This window comes from Pogonomyrmex barbatus, unplaced genomic scaffold, assembly GCF_055798465.1.
Source record: "Pogonomyrmex barbatus isolate J1 unplaced genomic scaffold, ASM5579846v1 scaffold3, whole genome shotgun sequence".
Lineage (NCBI taxonomy): Eukaryota > Metazoa > Arthropoda > Insecta > Hymenoptera > Formicidae > Pogonomyrmex > Pogonomyrmex barbatus.
In genome coordinates, this window is record NW_028297127.1 from 3,779,293 (window position 1) to 3,797,858 (window position 18,566).

Below are 18,566 nucleotides of genomic sequence, written 5' to 3' on the forward strand. Positions count from 1 at the left end.
GTATTCCGGAGGAAGTGCGACATATTGTACGTACGCGTTCCTGTAAAGAGGTCTCTTCAGCTGTAAGAGCGGAGCAGAGATGACAGTGCGAGGCCAGACACACGATAGTTACAAGGTTTACTCTCTTTATTATCGACACAGAATTATATACACGGCATAAACAGTCACCCTGAACAATCCAATATCGTTTTGCATGTCCGAGTATCGAAACTCTGCGTGCGGCAATGTCTTGTCTACAAATTCCATCTGCATGGGACCCCAAATTGGTAAATACACGTAGGTTGCGCCGGCGATCACGTAGAAGAAGCGTGGATTCTCTGCTACCCACGTACCGTCAAGCAACGGTCTTTAAAACAAGTTAATTATCAAGTTAATTATACATCTTTTTTTTTTTCATCTAAACAACGGAGCGGTGTAGAGAGAAGTGAGACGTAATCAGATGCGAGACAAGAGTAATGACAAAATCTTCTTGAATAATGTAGAGTTCGGTCTTTTTCTCTGCATTTTCTGTTGAAGGTATATAATTTCTAGAAAAACATTCCCAAGAATATACAGAATATGTGTATAGAGTTCATAAAATCGCGAAATCTTTTTAAACAAAAGCTCTTTTTGAAGAAGAAGCCTTGAAACAGTATAAATAATTTAGGTCTGTATTAGTCTTGAGCAATGAACAGACAAGAAGACTAAATTAAAGTCAAATAAAAGACAGTAGTAGACGAAGTTTAGAGATGTATATAAAGTTTATAAAATTACGAAATCTTTCAAAAAAAGAGTTTTTTTTTCAAAAAAAGAAGTCTTACAATATGAGTAATTCAAGTCTGTGTCTTGAACAAACAGATAAGAAAACAGATAAGAAAATTGAATTTTTGATAAAATTAAAATCAAATAAAAAAACAAGAAAAATTAAGTGGTTTGTTTTATTTTTAAAGACTAAAAAAAAGATAATGAACATCTTTTAGATAAAATTGGTGTTTGGCTACGAAAGAAGGGGTTGATGCTAAGCAACGTATGTGTATTCATTAAGATCGTCTCGACGTGATTACTATGCTTGTATCATCCGCTTTAAATCTCTTTTCTTTCAATATCTTATGTAGCTCGTCGTATAAACGTGCATGTCTGATTGCGCCCCAATTTCCTCTACGTACAATCACGAGCGGCCGAGCTGACACGTAAAACAGAAACTATGTTCACGCGAGTAGTAGTACATCTCACCGTTAATACATACACAGCTAATCGATACACAGATAGATACCGCGACAGATATCATTGCCTTAGGATTTAGCGCTGCTAACCTTCTCGTTACTCGTGAAATATATATATACGCTAGACAGTACATCACTACTCACAGTCAGAAATAAATAAGGTACAATGATAGAGAACAGGGTGGAAGGGACGAGTCAAAATTCACTCTATAATTGATACGCCGATTGTCAACAGGCAATTATTCTTATGTCTGATCACCGCACCTGTTCGATTTACCCTCCAATCCTGTTCGTTCGAGTGTTGCTGTATAGTTCAAAGGAGGATTTCTCATTTAGTAGCGAAAATATAAATCCAAATGTGTTCCATGTATATTTCGCGTACGCGATAAAAATTAATTATCATCGTCATAAATACACTGGAGACTTACGCGTTACAGAATTACTGTTCAGATATATCTCTTTGCGATATTCAATAAATATTTAATAGAATGTATAGGTATAAATATTTCTCTTACAGACAGAGGTTTTCTTTCTTTTCTCTCTCTCTCTCTCTCTCTCTCTCTCTCTCTCTCTCTCTCTCTCTCTCTCTCTCTCTCTCTCTCCCTTGAAATATATTACGCGTTTTCAAACTAGATTACTGGAAATTTAAATTTATCAACTTTGTTTAGTTTTTCACTGGAATGGAAGCGATTTATATCTTACAAGACACATCATTACATCAAACACAAGCCTTTCTTGTGAACAAACACGTTACATCTTTGCAGTAGCAAGGAGGTTAAACACGGCCACTAATATCTCATGTAATATGGTGTAATCCTAAAATGTCTTACGTCAGGGCGTTCGGTTCGCTTACAATTGCATGATTATACTCCCAAGAATACCTAAATGTAATTTATATTTCAGCCAGCAAAAGATTCCTCCCTCCGCTATTTCTTCATCTCATAAAATTTACTTTAACTCTAAAAAGATTTAGATCATAGACAGCTCCGTATTAAGAATTAATTATATCAAAAACTGAGAAAATTTTCTCAGCTTCTTGAAAGATTGAAAGTGAAAGCGTAAAACAGTTATCAACTTATCTAAGAAAAATTTTACATTTAAGAATATTTTATCTGCTCTAGATATGCTAAAAGCAAACTACAGAAATACGTGACGTAACATGTTCTTTACACCGGGCATTAAATGAAAATGGAATTTTCATTTAATAAAGGAAATTTTAACATTTTTGCTTTATCTTCAAGAAGTTTAAAATTTATCTAAAGTTTATGATTTTGTACAGCTTAAAAAAATAAATGTTTTATATATTAACAAGTCTTTCCAAATCGCGTAATTATAAAGTAATTTAGAGTTTTAAGTAAAACAAAAATTTAAATATAAAATTTTAATATACGTGTATATTGATTTATATACATCATCTTTTTTTTTTAATATAAGACATTTAAAAAAATGATTTTATCAAAATTAATATTATTACAACGCAAATATCAATTTGATCAAATTTGTATAGTAAATGTATCATGTCATAGAAAAACATGAAAAGATGATAAATTCGCTGTACGATAATGGCAGTGTTTCCTAATCATAATCGGCCGCGGAAGCCTTTAAAACGAATAGCGTTTATATACATCTTTATTTATGAATTAAGCAAATAAGCAAGAGATCGATATATCAATAGCATTAAAATTAAAAAGATCACAGTTAATATCAACATAGAATCAAGCTCAAGAAGTATCGTGCGCCGTTAACATCTTCTTCGGAGAGTTCACGCATTTTTATTTATACTTTATTACCAAAAATTTTTCTGCGAAATATTCTTTGCTCATTTTTCACCCTACAGCTTTAGACTATTATTACCTTAATCCTGAGATGTATTTTGGGATAGGATCCCGAATATATCCCGCCTCCAATATTCAAATATTTTATACATCCTAGGATTAAAGATCGCGTGTTGAGAAGGAATATGCAGGGCGAACAAAGTGCTACAGCCCCGGCTAGAAAGAGAGAGACTACACCACCCTTCGCGACATATATAGCGCAAAATGCATAACGCAGTCTTGTGACACGCACCTGACCATGCAATGGGCGGCCGACAGGACGAACCTACAGGTGACGTAAGTGCCTCCGCACGAGTGACTAAAGCGTCGACGTTGCACCGAGACCTAAGAGGAATTGACTTTGAAAAATTCGGATTCGCCGAGTCCGAGTCGAATCGGTTTGCCCCATTAACCCTTGCGCCCTAATTCAAGTACCACCATATTCGAGACCACTTGAATCTCAATTTCATCAATAATTTTCCCCTGACCCTTTATCATCTCTTTTATATTCATTCTCCATTGTTACATCTACAAGAAAGACACTTCGTACAATTTTTTTCTTATACAAATCATGCGATTTCAAATAATCCCTATTTCTTCAACACTTCAAGTAAAGTAAATGCATTTTACTGCATTTCATTTTAACGCAGCAACATCCGTATTTCACAATTCAAGATAATGCTTGAATTATTATATATTGAAAATTGAGATTTCGGTTGTCTCGAAATATTCAGAATTAATTTGGCATTTGAACATTCAAAGTGCATCGGTACCGTCGACATTTAAATATGCGCGTAAATGAGAAATTACAGAAATCAGAAGCGCCGAAAATGTACGACTAAATCTAACTTGTGCTTTATGGAATAAAACTGATATCAAAGTTTCCGATAGAAATTGGTCCTACGTGAATTTATCCGAGAACTTTCTAGTTTATTGTAAGATCAAAGTTCCAGTCAACCAAAACTTGGCTCTGTCATCGTTATATTATTTTATTATAAGCTACCATCGAGATGTCTGGTTTGGAACAATCTGATTTCATGAAAGAGCGTTAAAAGATTTATATCGATCGTTCTCCGTGCTCGCGTAAAATCGTTAAATATTTCGCCATGTCAATTTCAGAGGTTGATAAAACGCCCCCGGACTTGCATAATACACTCGGCACTGCTTTCACATTTTTGACGTCAGAATCATTACGCTACGCACATTCGGGTGAGAGGTGTGAGGAACGGTACCGATGTTCCTCGCAAAGGTTAAAGGGCCTGTGGGCGCGTCGCACGCGTACGATGAACGGATAATTCTTGATGTCGGTGATCTCCCCGCCGACGATGCGCACCGCCACGTCGGTCGTCAACTCCCACGGCGTCGTGTTCGTTTCGACGCCGGTCACTAGGGAAATCGGGCAGATATACAATATTAGGACGACCACCACCGCGAGGAGCGTCATGACTCGCGTGCGAGCCGCGATAAAAGTTTAGCGGGATCCTCCATTTTCTGTGGCCACGCTCCGCTCGATTTTCGTTTTTTTTTTCCGCTCTCTTCCGCTAATTTATATCGAGTCTGCTCTCGCCAGCTGTGCACCTTACGTTTTCCGCTGGAGGTCGAGATAAATAAGTCATCATCGCGTTCCGACAGGTTTTCCGCTTTCGCGGAGCGCACGTGCCAACGAAATCCGTAATATATCTCGCGGAAGATAAAAGTAGAACCTTATGTGCGTAGTACCGTATGAATGTATTGATTGACGTGAAGTACTCCGAATATAATCCTTTCCGCACACATACATACTCGGTGATACCTCATCCCTTTCTCTCTTCGCAAACCTCAAAATCAATTTTATATGCGGAAGGCGCAGCCAGAAAGAGCAAGCTTGCATGAAATTCGCGCTGTAGTAAATTTCGCTTTTGACAGGCTAGAGTGAACGCTGGAACGAATAAGAATAGCTTTATTAGAGAAAGAGAGTGAAAGGTCGTTAAAAAAGACAATTTCTTTTCTATATTCAATTCTCAATGTTGCGATCTTGCTTTCCGAGCGAAGAACATCGCCCAGCAGACTAAGATTCTGCTTGAGATATTCTCTAATATGCGGACAATATGAAAAGGCACTTTTCAATTAAAATATCATTACTAAGCTTTCAAACTTTGCTTAGACGACCGATGCCTGCTCTTTTACGTTGTAAATACAATAAAAATTAAAAAGTAGTTATATTTATTGCAAGTTTGAAAGCATGTAAGAATTTACACGCGATTGTATTAGTTATCTCGATTTTAGCAAATAGTTGCAATCTGAAATATGCATAAAAATTCATTGATCATAAATATATTCTTTACCTCTATAAAGCACTACGTAGTCAATGTTGTTCCCTACGTTTCCTCTTTCCTCTAACTATGACAATTAATTTACCACTTAGTAAACTGCCGTTTTAACTTTATATTAATTGTAACCGAATTCGATCTCGCGTGAGTATCTAGTCATAACGTAGCTATAGACTTATGTTTGTAAGGTTCGATCCGTGAAGCTATCAAAACTTTTTTTTTTTTTAAGTTAAAATTAGTCTCTAACTAGAGACGACGATACGTTCTCTCTGATTATCCTAATAATCAAGATTAGATTAGTACTCTAAAGCCTCGGAAAGCATCGTTCGCGTTCACTCTAGTATAACGCTCGTCGATATAATCCTTTTAATGTTGGAAAGTACCGTCAGCTTAGGTAGTCATACTAACATACTCTTACGCTATAGCCAATATGGCTGTTTAAAGTTGCTGGTATTTAGTACAAGTACCGACAGCATAGAGAGAATTACGATTTCTCGCGAGGAAGTGCCAACACAGACGGAGGATAATCCCATGGTTTGGTCGTATGGCGACACCGTTCGGTGATACCGAGGAGATGGTACATCGTGTCAAGTCTTTTAAATTGCGTCAAAGTCACATCGACGGATAACGCGCCCAATAGTGTTCCAAAAAGTTGGCCGCAAGCACGGCGGCTGTAATCGCTACTTCTACAGATGGTCGAGTCAGAGTTCGATCGAATCAGTCCGAGCCAGTCTCTTACTCGGCTCCAATAAAATCAATATAACGTTCCATCCCTTGAATTACAAAAAGATAAATAACGAGATCAGATTGATTGAACTCAGCGGAAAGAAATTACGTATCATCGTTTAGTTTATATGTATGTACATATTTAATATATTAAAAATTTTATATATTTATAAAATTTATAATATATATATTTATTATATATAACGAATAAACGATCATATAAATATTATTGATCAGTCTCTGACTCGAATACGTCTAAATATGTCTTTATATCTAATGTCTTATATCTTCTTCTCGCAGTTCTCTAGATGCCTAGCCGCTGTTGCGGTGTTTTTTAAGCTTGCCTCTATACTAAAATTCACACCGAAGGAAGTCGTAATGTAATACTGATTGTGAATCGTACATCCCGTTTCATCGATATCCTTCTCAGTTTACAATAGTGAAATAGAGAAGATTCGAAAACAAGAACGGCTTAAGTGAGCGTTCTTATATGCGGCTCATATGTTTTGTATAATATAATTTATTAAAATAATTGCTTATTAAAGAGAACAGCTCGGGGATGTTTCAACACATGCAAAAATTTAAGAGTCTTACACATCATCGTATTTGACTTACGCCATTCTTGTTTAGAATTTCTTATGCATAATGTGTTTTCTACGGAGCGCTAAGCTCCAGATTATGACAGTAAAATGACGGTGAACGTTTGCTCTAAAATCTATAATCTATTATACGCGGTTGACTTTTCTCTAGATTATTGTCGGAAAATTGATCTCATATCTGTATATTATCATGAAACATCATGAAACGGGGCGTAAAATATAAACAAATCACTTTACACTTATCGCAAATTAAATTGAAATTATTTTTTTTTTATCACGCTCTTGATGGATCGAACGATGTGAAAATGACAGAAAAAGAAAAATCTACCAATAAAAAAATGGGAAACTGCTATTGAAGAATGGAATATCGTCCTGAAAGAGAAAAATCTATTAAAACGATTCGACTGATATTAAACGTTTTTTACAGTCACGAATCTTTTTGCATAGTTTTTATAAAAATGCCCGCAATAACACGAACGTATTTGCTAGCTTAAAAAACATTGTATTTCCCCAGCGGCGAGGCGAAACTAGATGAAATGTTATATTACGCGTATCGGAAAACCATATCATTTTTAAAGTAAAATATAAATTACGTAATGTATAGATCTCATATGATATTTCAATAACATTAATATAGCTCAGATCTTTATACGTTTAACAATACGTTTAACAATAAAGTCATGTTTTACTTTAAAAATGTAATAAACTTTATTTTTTTTTTTTAAAGATATTTTAATTAATTCAACAATACGAGTATTTACACCATTGTGCATTACGTATCATCAGTTTCTTACTATAAATAAAAATATTTCACGTTGCAAAAATATTTTTGTATAGTTTGTTTTTCTTATTTTTTTTGCTTTCATTTTCAGACAATAATTTATAGAATTCGATATGTTCTACATAATAAATAGATTCGAATGGAATCGAAGGAAGAGACATAGCTTTCCGACACACCTTGCCGAGTAATCGGATATTGTTTCTCTTGTTAATGGGATTGATATGTTTCGCGAGATAGACGACGCTCGTTATAAGCAATAATCGAAAATAGTTTGCGCACGAAGAAGCCGCGTCTATGAGTTTACAAAACTTCGGCAAAGACAATAAAACCACTGCCCCCGTGTATTTCGATCTATCGAAGGAAGACATTGTGATTGTTCGATCTTACGTTCATCGCCTTAGTATCCTTACGATTACGTATGTTACAGCCGAATTATCCTAGAGCAATTGACTTTTATTAAGGAATAAACTCGTGCATCGCGCTCAGTATGCACAATATCATAAGTAGCGTTAGTTCTCGTATGAGAATCGCCGCGGAAGACGTCACATCCGGTGCTGGTATGATTTCCACTGAAACAAGTCGTATGTACAAAAGACGGAACGTATTGTTAATAAATTGTTAATTGTTGATAGAATATGAAAGTTCTAGCCTTGGCCTTCAAAGTAAATGCAATAAACTGTAAATTTTACAGAAAGATCAGCTCATGAGAACTAGTGTTTCTTTTATTTCTGATAACGTCGGTCGTTTAATAAAATAATTTCTTGGATTTATTTGCGTGGGATTAATTTTCATTTTTAAAAATCGGGCATCCTGCATACTCGGTGATTAAAAGTTGTTAATATATTTCGTAATATATATAATATACGAAAAAAAATTCGTCGAATTTAACATCTTTCCATCGTGAAAAACTTACCCGACACCGTCTTTTTCCTAATATCGGCAAATTGCTCGTGGTGCATGGCAAAATCTGGTATCGTTGCCCGACAACTGATCTCCAGATGTCCATTCTGGCCAGCGTGCAACGCAGAAACTTCCACCTTCAGCCTGGCGGTGGCGGACATCAGATGGTTCTTGTGATATGTATGCGGATAGTGAGTCACTAAAGCAATATCCACCTGGCGAAATCAATAACCAGAAAATTCGCAATCGAGTAAAGAACATTTCTATAAAGATATTAAAGAACTTAATTGAGCGTAATTATATTCAGGTAAATTCAAATAGATTTTTATACACACAAAGCGCGTAAAAAATCTATTAACGTCATGTTAAAGCGTTTAAATGTCGTAAAAATACGAAAAAAATCAGAAATATATAAGTTTCTTTAAATACATAGCTGGTAAAATCGTCAGACAATGGTAGACGAGTATTCTTTTTATGGACTTGTTAAAATCGAAATTACATTTTAATCTCTATTGTCCTTTACCTCTTTGTCGTTTATAAACCAAGTTATATAAGGTACTGGACGTGCAGGCGAGGATGTACAATTCGCCTCCAGGCTCTCGCCGATCACGTATACGCTTTTCTTGAACGAAATTTTAGGAATTCCATTCTGTGGATCTAAAAAAAAAATGACAAAAAAAATATCGGAGATGTACGATGCCATTTTAAGATTCTTGACTTCATCAACATTCAGATCTTGACATTTAATTCGAGAAATCTGCCATTATAAATACTACAGTACAAATTCCAGCAAAAACTTTCATGTCAAATTAATTAACATTGCTTCGGTTAGATCGATACTAATATGCTTAGTATCTAAGTTGCTACTTTCTAAAATTAACATAATCAATAATTTTAACGGCTAATGTCATCAGCAGAGAGATGTGCATTTATTTTTATTTTTATAAAACCAGCACTGTCACTCACGTATCACTTTCATCTCTACGGGATCAGCGCCAGCAGTATAAATGGGCGTTGTCATAGTGACTTCACAGGTATAAGTACCGGAAGTTTCGAAACGCACATCGTGCAATTTGATTGTCGTGCCATTTGGCGAATACTGAAAACAAATAACGACGTATTACTGCATTATGATCGATTAAAGTGACAATGCGTCATTTTAATCGCGATACCTTTTGTATTAAAAAAATGACACATATATACATAAGTAACAAATACTGTATAAACAACTGAAGTGTGTACAAAATTGTGTGAAAATTAGTTTCTCTCAAAGCGTGGAATTTCATATTCACGTCTGTAGCTTCTGAGCCCTTCAAACTTAGTAATTAAGCAAGCAAGAGCTACGTTTGCACGGGAGAAAATAAAATACCTTTACATTGTGGTGTTTCCGCGCTTTTCTTTTTTTAACGTCAGTCCTCCACTTTAAGACATGTCAAATTTAAAGCGTGTCAAAGATATGTTTAAGTACAAGTTTACAAGAATGACTTTCTATCAATTTACGTCATCAAAATTTGTCACTTGTATTCCTTTCATTTCAAGCTATTTCAATTATATCGAGTGGCTGCGTAAGTACAAAGAGAAATGCTTTGAAGGTACAAAACAATGCACTTTGAATAATGCAATCCAGGTCGCAGCGCGATAGTCGTTACTTTCTACCACTTTTGGTCCTGTTTTATGTTTAGATTATATCTATCAAGAATTCGCTTTAGAACGCATAATTAATTACATCTTAGAACTGAAATAATAAACGTTTCAATGACAAAGATAAACTTTTAAATCGTAAATTAAATATTTGAAAAATTCTGTAATTTAATTTCTATCTTTTTTTTTCACTACTATCGCTTATCACAGAAATCATAGTATTATCGAGATAATATAATTGAAAGTTTCTATTACATTAACTCAATTTCGTTATTAAGTAACTTAGATCTAATCATTCTTAGCGTCCCATTTGTTACGCATATCTTTACCTACATCTATCATGACATATTGTAATAACTTTAAGATATCTCAGAACTGATGTTGTGTAGAACAGCCGCAAATTTTCTGTTGTCAACGGCGAAGACCTCTGATAATGACAATGTAAAATAGTTGTCTTAAATTAAACTTAACCATTAAACGGAAACTGAAATGGGAAATAAAAAAAAAGTAATAGGAGAAAAGAGCGTTCCAAAAAAACATTCATAAAGAAAGAAAGAGAAGTGTCATGTAACTCGGTCGTGCAATTCGATCGATTTTTTTTTTCAGTGAGGATGAAATATATATAAAAGTGCCATGTACAGAAGGGTATTTCTCGGCATTTCTTCGCAAAGAAAGGGCGAAGAGTGTTTTCGGCACTTACAATCGCTCGTCGTCAGTAGCCTGAGACTCTCGCCAAATGGGCGTTCTATTTCTATCACGTGTAGCCTCATTATTAATGTGTTGACTCTACATACACGTCGACACAAACGCTTCGCCTTCGTGACGTGTGGTATCACATATGGATTAGCACGAGTATTGGTTTTCTCTACCTTATCTCTTTTTTTAATAGATCACCCATCTGCACCTCGTTTCTATCGAAAACATTCGCGAAGGAAATTGCGTTGCCATGCGTTGTTGCACGATGCCGTCGGGGGATCGGAACGATATTTCACGTGGCAGAGTACATGTACACGTACGTAAATAACTTTGCTTTGTGTCGATGTACATAAAGACTGCGCCTTAGGTAAATGCGTTAGCTTTGCTCGTTTAATCATTGGCAAGAGACAGGAGAGGACTCCTGTGGATATTCAGCTTACGCTATCGAGGGCAGCCTCGTTATTTTTGGATTTTTGTTTACAATAGTTTTTTCTTGTAAATCGTACCGATATGGATAAGAATACTAAGCTGTATTTTTATCTGTACACGTAATAATGTCAGGTTTAAAAAAAAGATGTTATTTTATTATATAAATAAATGCATGATGTAACAGAAGAAAAGTATAAAGTTTTGCAATAAAAGATAAATGTTCATAACAAGAAGACGTATAAAGACTGACAAGAAGACTTAAAGAAGACATAAAGTTAACGTTAAATATTTGAGGAATTAAGAAATTACAAAAAAGCAAATATTAGTTTAATATAAGATAAATTTTGTTCGTAGAATAAAATGTCATATTTTCGAAATATTGTATCTTAATAAAGTGACAAATGGAAAAAGATATTTATATAAGTCTTCATGTGGCACCATTGAATTGAATCAGGATTAATTTCAAAATTTCACAATGTTACATTCCAGATAAAGTCTGACGTTATTTGCAGTTAAAATAACGTCTAATAACGACGAAATAACGTCATCAGGTTATTATACGACACGATTTTGGACACATAAAAGAACGAATTAGTATTTTGAAAATCTCATATTCCTTCGCTTTCAAGAGATAGATTGAACATTATTCACGTTGAATTAAAATTGTGCACTGCCAAATGTAAAATTGCCCAACTCTAATACGCGTTTAATCTGTCTTTTTGTCTAGACATATTCGACTTCCGCCTGACAAAGATGGAAGTTCCCAAAAATAGAACATCCAGGATTAAAACGACTATATAGGAAACATATTATATACATATACACACACACACATACACACACACACACACACACACACACACACACACACACACGTATATTTATATATATATAACGTGAATAGATTGAGATGCAAAGGTCGATGCCATCAGTCTCGGTCCGTGTAAATTTGACACAAATTTATGTAGACGTGTTATCGAACCTTGCATGCCTGTTATGACCCGACTGCGAGATGCTTTTGAGATAATATTGTATACGTCACAGTAGGAATCACGGATACGTCAAAATAAGGGATGTCCGAAATATTTATGAACCGTCACGAATCAGATAAAGCGATCAAGTTTATAGTTCATTAATGAAATCGTCCATTACTTTCCTCTCATTTCCGTTGTGCGTGCTGGATAATAATTCGCTCTCTAAATAATAGCAAGTAATCGAGCGATAAAATAATAAGATAAAAAAAAAAGGGTACAAAATGTAGTAGCATATTAACAAAGGGTATACTTTAAAGATCGTAACTTTTTATGTGCGGCCGTTTTGTTTCGCTTACCTCTAATCTGGAGCCATCGACGTACGGCGTGGGGATATACGGCGGAATTCTTTCCTTAATATACTGAAATATCCTCCTCTCGCCCTTCATAAATTCTATTTTGTGCAGCAAATTGTCCGTGACAGTGTGGTTGCAGAACAGGATGGCCGTGCTGCCCTGCGTTACATACTGCGGCGCTATCAATTGCACCTTCATGTGCTCCGCCAATGTCGCGTCTGGAAATCGTGAAATCACCGTTCGTATATCTACCGTGTAATCCTGACATCGAAATGTCGCGGGCATTATTTATAATGTTCATTGACGGCATTAATTTGGTACTCTATTTGCAGGGCACGACTTTCGAACTTTTTTCCGATTGAAGGACGATTCTATGACGGTAGTCGTAAGTTGTGTAAAAAGAAAGTCTAAAAAAGTTGAAAATTAAAAATTTACACTGAAGAATTGAGAGAAAAAGATGAAATATATTTTTCGATATATTGCAATATTTTTAGGCTTTTCAATTCATTTGAAATTGTTGTTTGAAATCGAACGATTTTACGATTTCGATTTTACGATTAATTTATCAAGATATTTTTATTTAACGTTATCGAATGCGTGTGTATTTTTCATTTTCAAATGAATTCCATTTCGTAAATTAGAAAGTATGACATTTTTCGTACGTTTCCGACTTTTTCGAAATATTCAGAAAGATTATTGTTTAATAAAGAATTGAGCAAGGCTTTTAAAATCGTAAAACTGTTACTTGATGCCATATATCTTGTGGTTTATGCGATATTCATTTAGAATCGAATTCGTCGGGGGTTAACTCTCTCCTCGAGGGGGTGTCGTAACCCACAAACCTATATGAGGTCACGTATAGGGTGTCTTCCGTGCACGTAACATAATATTTTGAGATCAAATTCTGTCAAAAAAGGTTTACCTGAAACTTCACCGAAGAATAAGATTCCCATCAACTTTTACCATTTGTAAAATTTAATTTATAAAAATCCTTACGTCCGTGAATTATTTATAACTGCGAAAATACCATCGGTATCTCTCAATATTCCTTTAACGGAAAATATCAATTCCAAATTGAGAATCGTGGGATTCGTAAGTAGTATGTACGAAATACTGTGACATCCGATAAAAAGAATTACGCGTCTCCCCATTCGCCGTGCTATATGCGAGTTATCTGATATAAAATATATAATATAGCAATGACGAGAGATGTCAGAGTGGCGTTGGATATTTCGATTAAACGCTGTCAAGATCGTGTTGCATTCGATTTTCATCGAAATGCCACGGACGTGACAACGAGACGACGGCGAACGGATTAATCTAGCTACGGCGGGAAGAATGGAGGGCCTTCGGCCGACTGTAACTACTTGTGGCAGTCCACCCTGTTGCTGGGAGGTGTTACTGTATCGATCAGAGTGAAAGCGCGCGTTACCGCCGCACGCATGGTATATTATTTCGAGACGTTTCGAGACAAGAGGTCTATTTTCGAGGTCGATTGTTCCGTCGGATAATGCTAATACCACGCGATTTTCTACGCGCCTGTCTGATAAAATTTCAACTTAAAGCTGAACAGCCGATCGCATCAATGTCATTAGTCGAGTTCTTCGCAATTAGGATCGACCGATTTTTTGCGATGTTGCGTCCACTGGAACAGTAGTATAAGTCAATATAGATTGTACGGAATAAATGATTGATTTCAGAGGATATACGTACGTATATAAATGTGTGACTTACACTACGATAAAATAATACTCTTTTTATAATCTTTCTCGTTAAAAATTGATTTTTACATCAAGGATTTCTATAATCATTTTTGCCTCTCACGTATTTTTTTAAAATATGACTTGTATTGATCGATTTATGTAAAAACAGTTTTAAATTAAAATTAGAAAATAATGAAGAATTAAAGAAAAATAATAAAAACCTCTTTTAAACCTTTCTTTTTGAACAAAAATATAAAATGTTTTAATCTAAGAGTGTACAGTAACATAATAGCAATACTTTAGTCTTTTTTATGTAAATGTTTAAGTATTATGTTGAGAATGTTCTGTTCATTTCATAATAATTAAAACCGACACTCGGTTTCTTTTATGTAAATAATGTGCAATTAGGGTGAATATAATTGGATCGATAAATAGTCGAATAATTGGTTTCTGCCACAATGGCTTTTAAAGTGACGCTGTGTGCGAGTGACCGAAAAAGTGACGGTATTTTTAGCTGTTTTAATTAAAGTAATTTATTAATTTTTTAATTTAATTGGATTTTCGATTTTTATTTAAGTGCGTTTTTAACATTTATTTTCTCAAAATATATTACTTTGCATATATTTCTCATTTATATTATATTATATTATATTAAACCTGTCAGAAAATGGAATTAACTTTGAAACTTTCCACATTCAATTAGAATACGGAAAATAGAGAAGATAGTTTTTATCTTGAATGTAATTTCCTTTTTATATATATATATATAAATCCTATTATACTTCCACGATTTTAATACGATTTTAAATATATCAATGTACATTGATTTAAATATATTTAATATATCAATATTTTATATATATTTATAATTCTCTGGGTGTTATGTGCTTTAAAATAATGTAATAAAGTATTTAAATATTTTAATACTGTGCACGAATTCATGTTTTCTACTTATTTATCCTATGTGTAACAGTTCTACATTTCGACGTTAATTTCAGATCGCATGTTACTGCAAAGAGATCTCCCGATTCCAAACTTTTTAATCGCATCTGTCAAACTCTATAGTAGTTTGCACGAATCCGGAGAAATCCCGGGAATTATTCCCGCCTTATTGTGAGATCCGGGTAGTAATCGGATCGCGAGCAAACCATTGTTAGGGACTAGCGAATGGCGAAATTTCTAGAATTCCGGAATTCCGCGATTAACGATTAAGATAACGGCAGACCATTGTCGCGACCTTTTGTCTGCTGGAATTTCGGGAAGCAGCAATGTCGAGCATTTCCTTTGACATTACCTTCCACATCGGGCGAGCCGTAGTTCTAGTTTCACGGTAACTGACTTGTACAAAGTTCCTACCGTGAGCAAAACGTTTGACAAAGTGTTCTTATGTCTGTACCGTGTGTGCATGATTGTGTCATAACGCATTATCGATCTGGCATTAAAATGGAATCGTTCATTTAGTTGAATATAAACACGCCTTTTTGCTTTGTTTCCGCGGCACGTGAGAAAAATTATGATTGTTGCACTATCGATTTCCAGTTAACACTCATAATGCTCTTAAATCTGTAATGAATTTGCGTATTAACGGCGCGTGCTGTTATACTCTGGATAGGAAAATAGGTCGAATTGAGTCACATCAGTATTCATCACGGAGACTTATTTGATTTTACGGCGTTACGTGAGAAAAACACGTACGATCAAGGAAATTGCCACGGAATGACCTAAAACACGTGGCGGCAAGTCGAATGCGTTCGAAAGTAGTTTAGTGAAAAAAAAAAAAAAAAAGTTTTGCGACGGCCGGATTGTTCGAGCCGTGTTCGAGTTTCATTCGTATTGACATGTATTAACGGTGTGCGTACGTGTGTGCGCTTGTACGTGTCCAAACAAATCGAGGCCATTGAGGATTCATAGTGAATGTAGTACATTGTAGTAATTCTACGTGGGTGGTATGAATGATAGGAGCTCATGTACATGAGATAAAGTGTTCTATTTTTATTCAATTCCACATTAAAGAAGCGAGCGAATCGTTATTGTGATATCAAACTTGCTGCGACAGTAATAGTAGCATTTTAAGAACAACGCATATACACTGTTTCCTTAACAATCGGTGAAAAAGCACTACGTCACGTTTACGTTTCCGCAACGTGACGCTATTTATTAAAGATATATAAATATCGGTCATTATGAAAATAACACAAGTCCATACATGTATTAATCTTGCCTAACGATGTCATTAATTTTTTTCTCCTCTGAGAGCGGTTGCGTGTCTCGTTTGAAAATCAGGCTCTTTATTACCCGAATGCAAATCTCAGACTTATGTTATCTTCGCAATGATTAATTTGAATATTCATATGGTATAAATAAACGGTGAGACTTGCTAACGGTGTCGCTTCACATATTCTCTGGAAAACGTCCCATGGAACATGGCGTAGAATTATTCTCCGTCATGGAAACACGTTAGGGTGCACTGAACAATTAAGCCGAGACATATGTCACACGTCATGAAGTGCAAAATGTGTAATATTGTCAGAGTACTGAATTGTATGGGGAATAATCTGCAGCCTCCACCGGTCGTCAACTGAAACAATAGAACAATTTCTACGAGAGAAACAGAAAATATCGTGTCCATCTCCTATAACGAACGTAGCGATGTTAATTATGAGAAAGATTACATGTGTTAACTTTCTACGATAAAAATAAATTTCAATAAATTTAAGAAATCTGTGTTACTCCTCTGACTTTGGAGTAAAAGTATTATCTTTACGATTAACGAGATAAGATAAGCTGTACCAGTCCCCACCAACCACTCCCATCCCGAACTCTTATTTACTCCGGACGTGTTGATCAATCTGGAGTTGATTTCTTAATCAACAGGCACAATCGGGCACAATCGGTAACGATTGACAAACAAATAAAGACATAAAGCTTCTCTTTCTACGCGCGAATCATTCTAACAAAGAATCTTATTCTTCATGAAATACTGAGCGGACGTCACACAGAAAACAAAGACATTTACATCAGTCACCAAAATAATTCGATGCTGAAAAGAATAAGAAAAAGAAGGATTATGGGAAAAGATGATGGAGACAAATGACGTGAAAATTTCATCCCTCCCCCAAAAATTACAAAAATTAATTGGTAAATTGGATGGACGTTGATTGGCATGCCTCGGAAACCGTTTGACGGAGGGATGTTCGCAAACGCGATCCGGGTCGAAGGGCGAGTTGACGCCCGACGGCGAGCCGACGAATTTCAGTCAGTTTGATTCGGTTGCCGGCGCGCAACCACCCCTCGCGTAACAACGACTCTTCAAAGGGATGAAGGAACATAGTACATACAATACGGGAAACGGGGTACGCGCGTGCACGGAGGGAGGGTGTCGATGTTTGTTATCGAGAGGGATAAACGAGCGCGAGCGCGAGCGCGCGGGCGCGCGCGCGCACGTTCACTTACATGAAAATAATTGCAAACTATATACGAGTAGTAGGATTTTTCTCCAGTGACCGGCGGCCGGACGCTGCATTTCGCTTTCTACGAGGTCGGGCTCGCTTCTACGACAACGTGCACGTTTAATATCTGTTGCTCACTACGTAGCGAGGCGGAGGCGAAGGCGGATGCGAAGGCGTAGGCGTAGGCGAAGGCGAGGCGAGGCGAAGGCGAAGGCGTAGGCGAGGCGGAGGTACGGAAGAAAGAGCGTGCGTGTCTACGTTTGTACAAGAGTGTGCCTTTAAAACTACGACGCGACCTCGTGTATGCCGGGGAGTCGGCGCTACAACTGAGCCGAGGAGCAGGGCCTTTCGATCGTTCGACCGACCCGTTCCCGTTCGACCGACCTGACCCCCCACCGAACGCGAACGTCGGGGGGAGCGTCGCGACGCGGGACGACGCGCGACGACGCGGCGCGCTCGGGCGTCGCGACGCCCGCACGAGGCGGGACCGGCCGCCTTCCGGTTTATTAAGGGAAGCCGCGTGTGCGCCCCGGAATGAGAAATCCGACGAAGATCCGACGTCGGTTCTACCTGACGAGGGGTCGTTGACCATCCTGCAAAACGAACAAATGGCGTAGAATTATTGATAACGGCGTAATCCGCGAAACTGAGAATTTTTGATAACGCCAATAATAAGATTAGAAACTAGATTCCTCGAGATCGTCGAGCATCTCGATTCCTCTTCGGTCCATTCAATTATCGTAATAAACCTAATTGGGAATTAAGAGGAAGTTCATCCCACGTATTCTGATAATTATGTCCATCTTTCGAGAGAATAAAATACTTGGAAATAAAAACGATGGTCTTATGAAGTACGCTATATAATTAGTTTCATTTCTTCGATAATTATGACAAATTGTTTACCCTGGAAAGAAATTGAATTTTGTGTATGTGTACATGCGCACGTGCACAGCGTACACATACGTATGCATGTGCGTGTTTTTGTACGTG

General features: G+C 36.4%; 1 protein-coding gene across 2 annotated transcripts; it reads right to left on the reverse strand.

The window, feature by feature from the left end:
- Nucleotides 1-108: 108 nt before the first annotated feature.
- LOC105430672 (uncharacterized) lies at nt 109-17,972 on the reverse strand. 2 transcript variants are annotated; one of them, XM_089079748.1, is made up of 6 exons: nt 17,581-17,972; nt 12,428-12,642; nt 9,298-9,430; nt 8,855-8,988; nt 8,345-8,546; nt 109-346 (listed from the first exon to the last, which is right to left on the reverse strand). In XM_089079748.1, exons 1-6 carry the CDS (start codon nt 17,648-17,650, stop codon nt 321-323), a joined length of 780 nt encoding a protein of 259 aa, XP_088935874.1. In that variant the 5' UTR covers nt 17,651-17,972; the 3' UTR covers nt 109-320. The 2 variants fall into 2 exon arrangements, with proteins under 2 accessions (XP_088935874.1, XP_011642649.1); XM_011644347.3 differs by lacking the exon at nt 109-346 and adding an exon at nt 1,763-8,000 and having other exon boundaries at nt 17,581-17,967.
- Nucleotides 17,973-18,566: the final 594 nt, after the last annotated feature.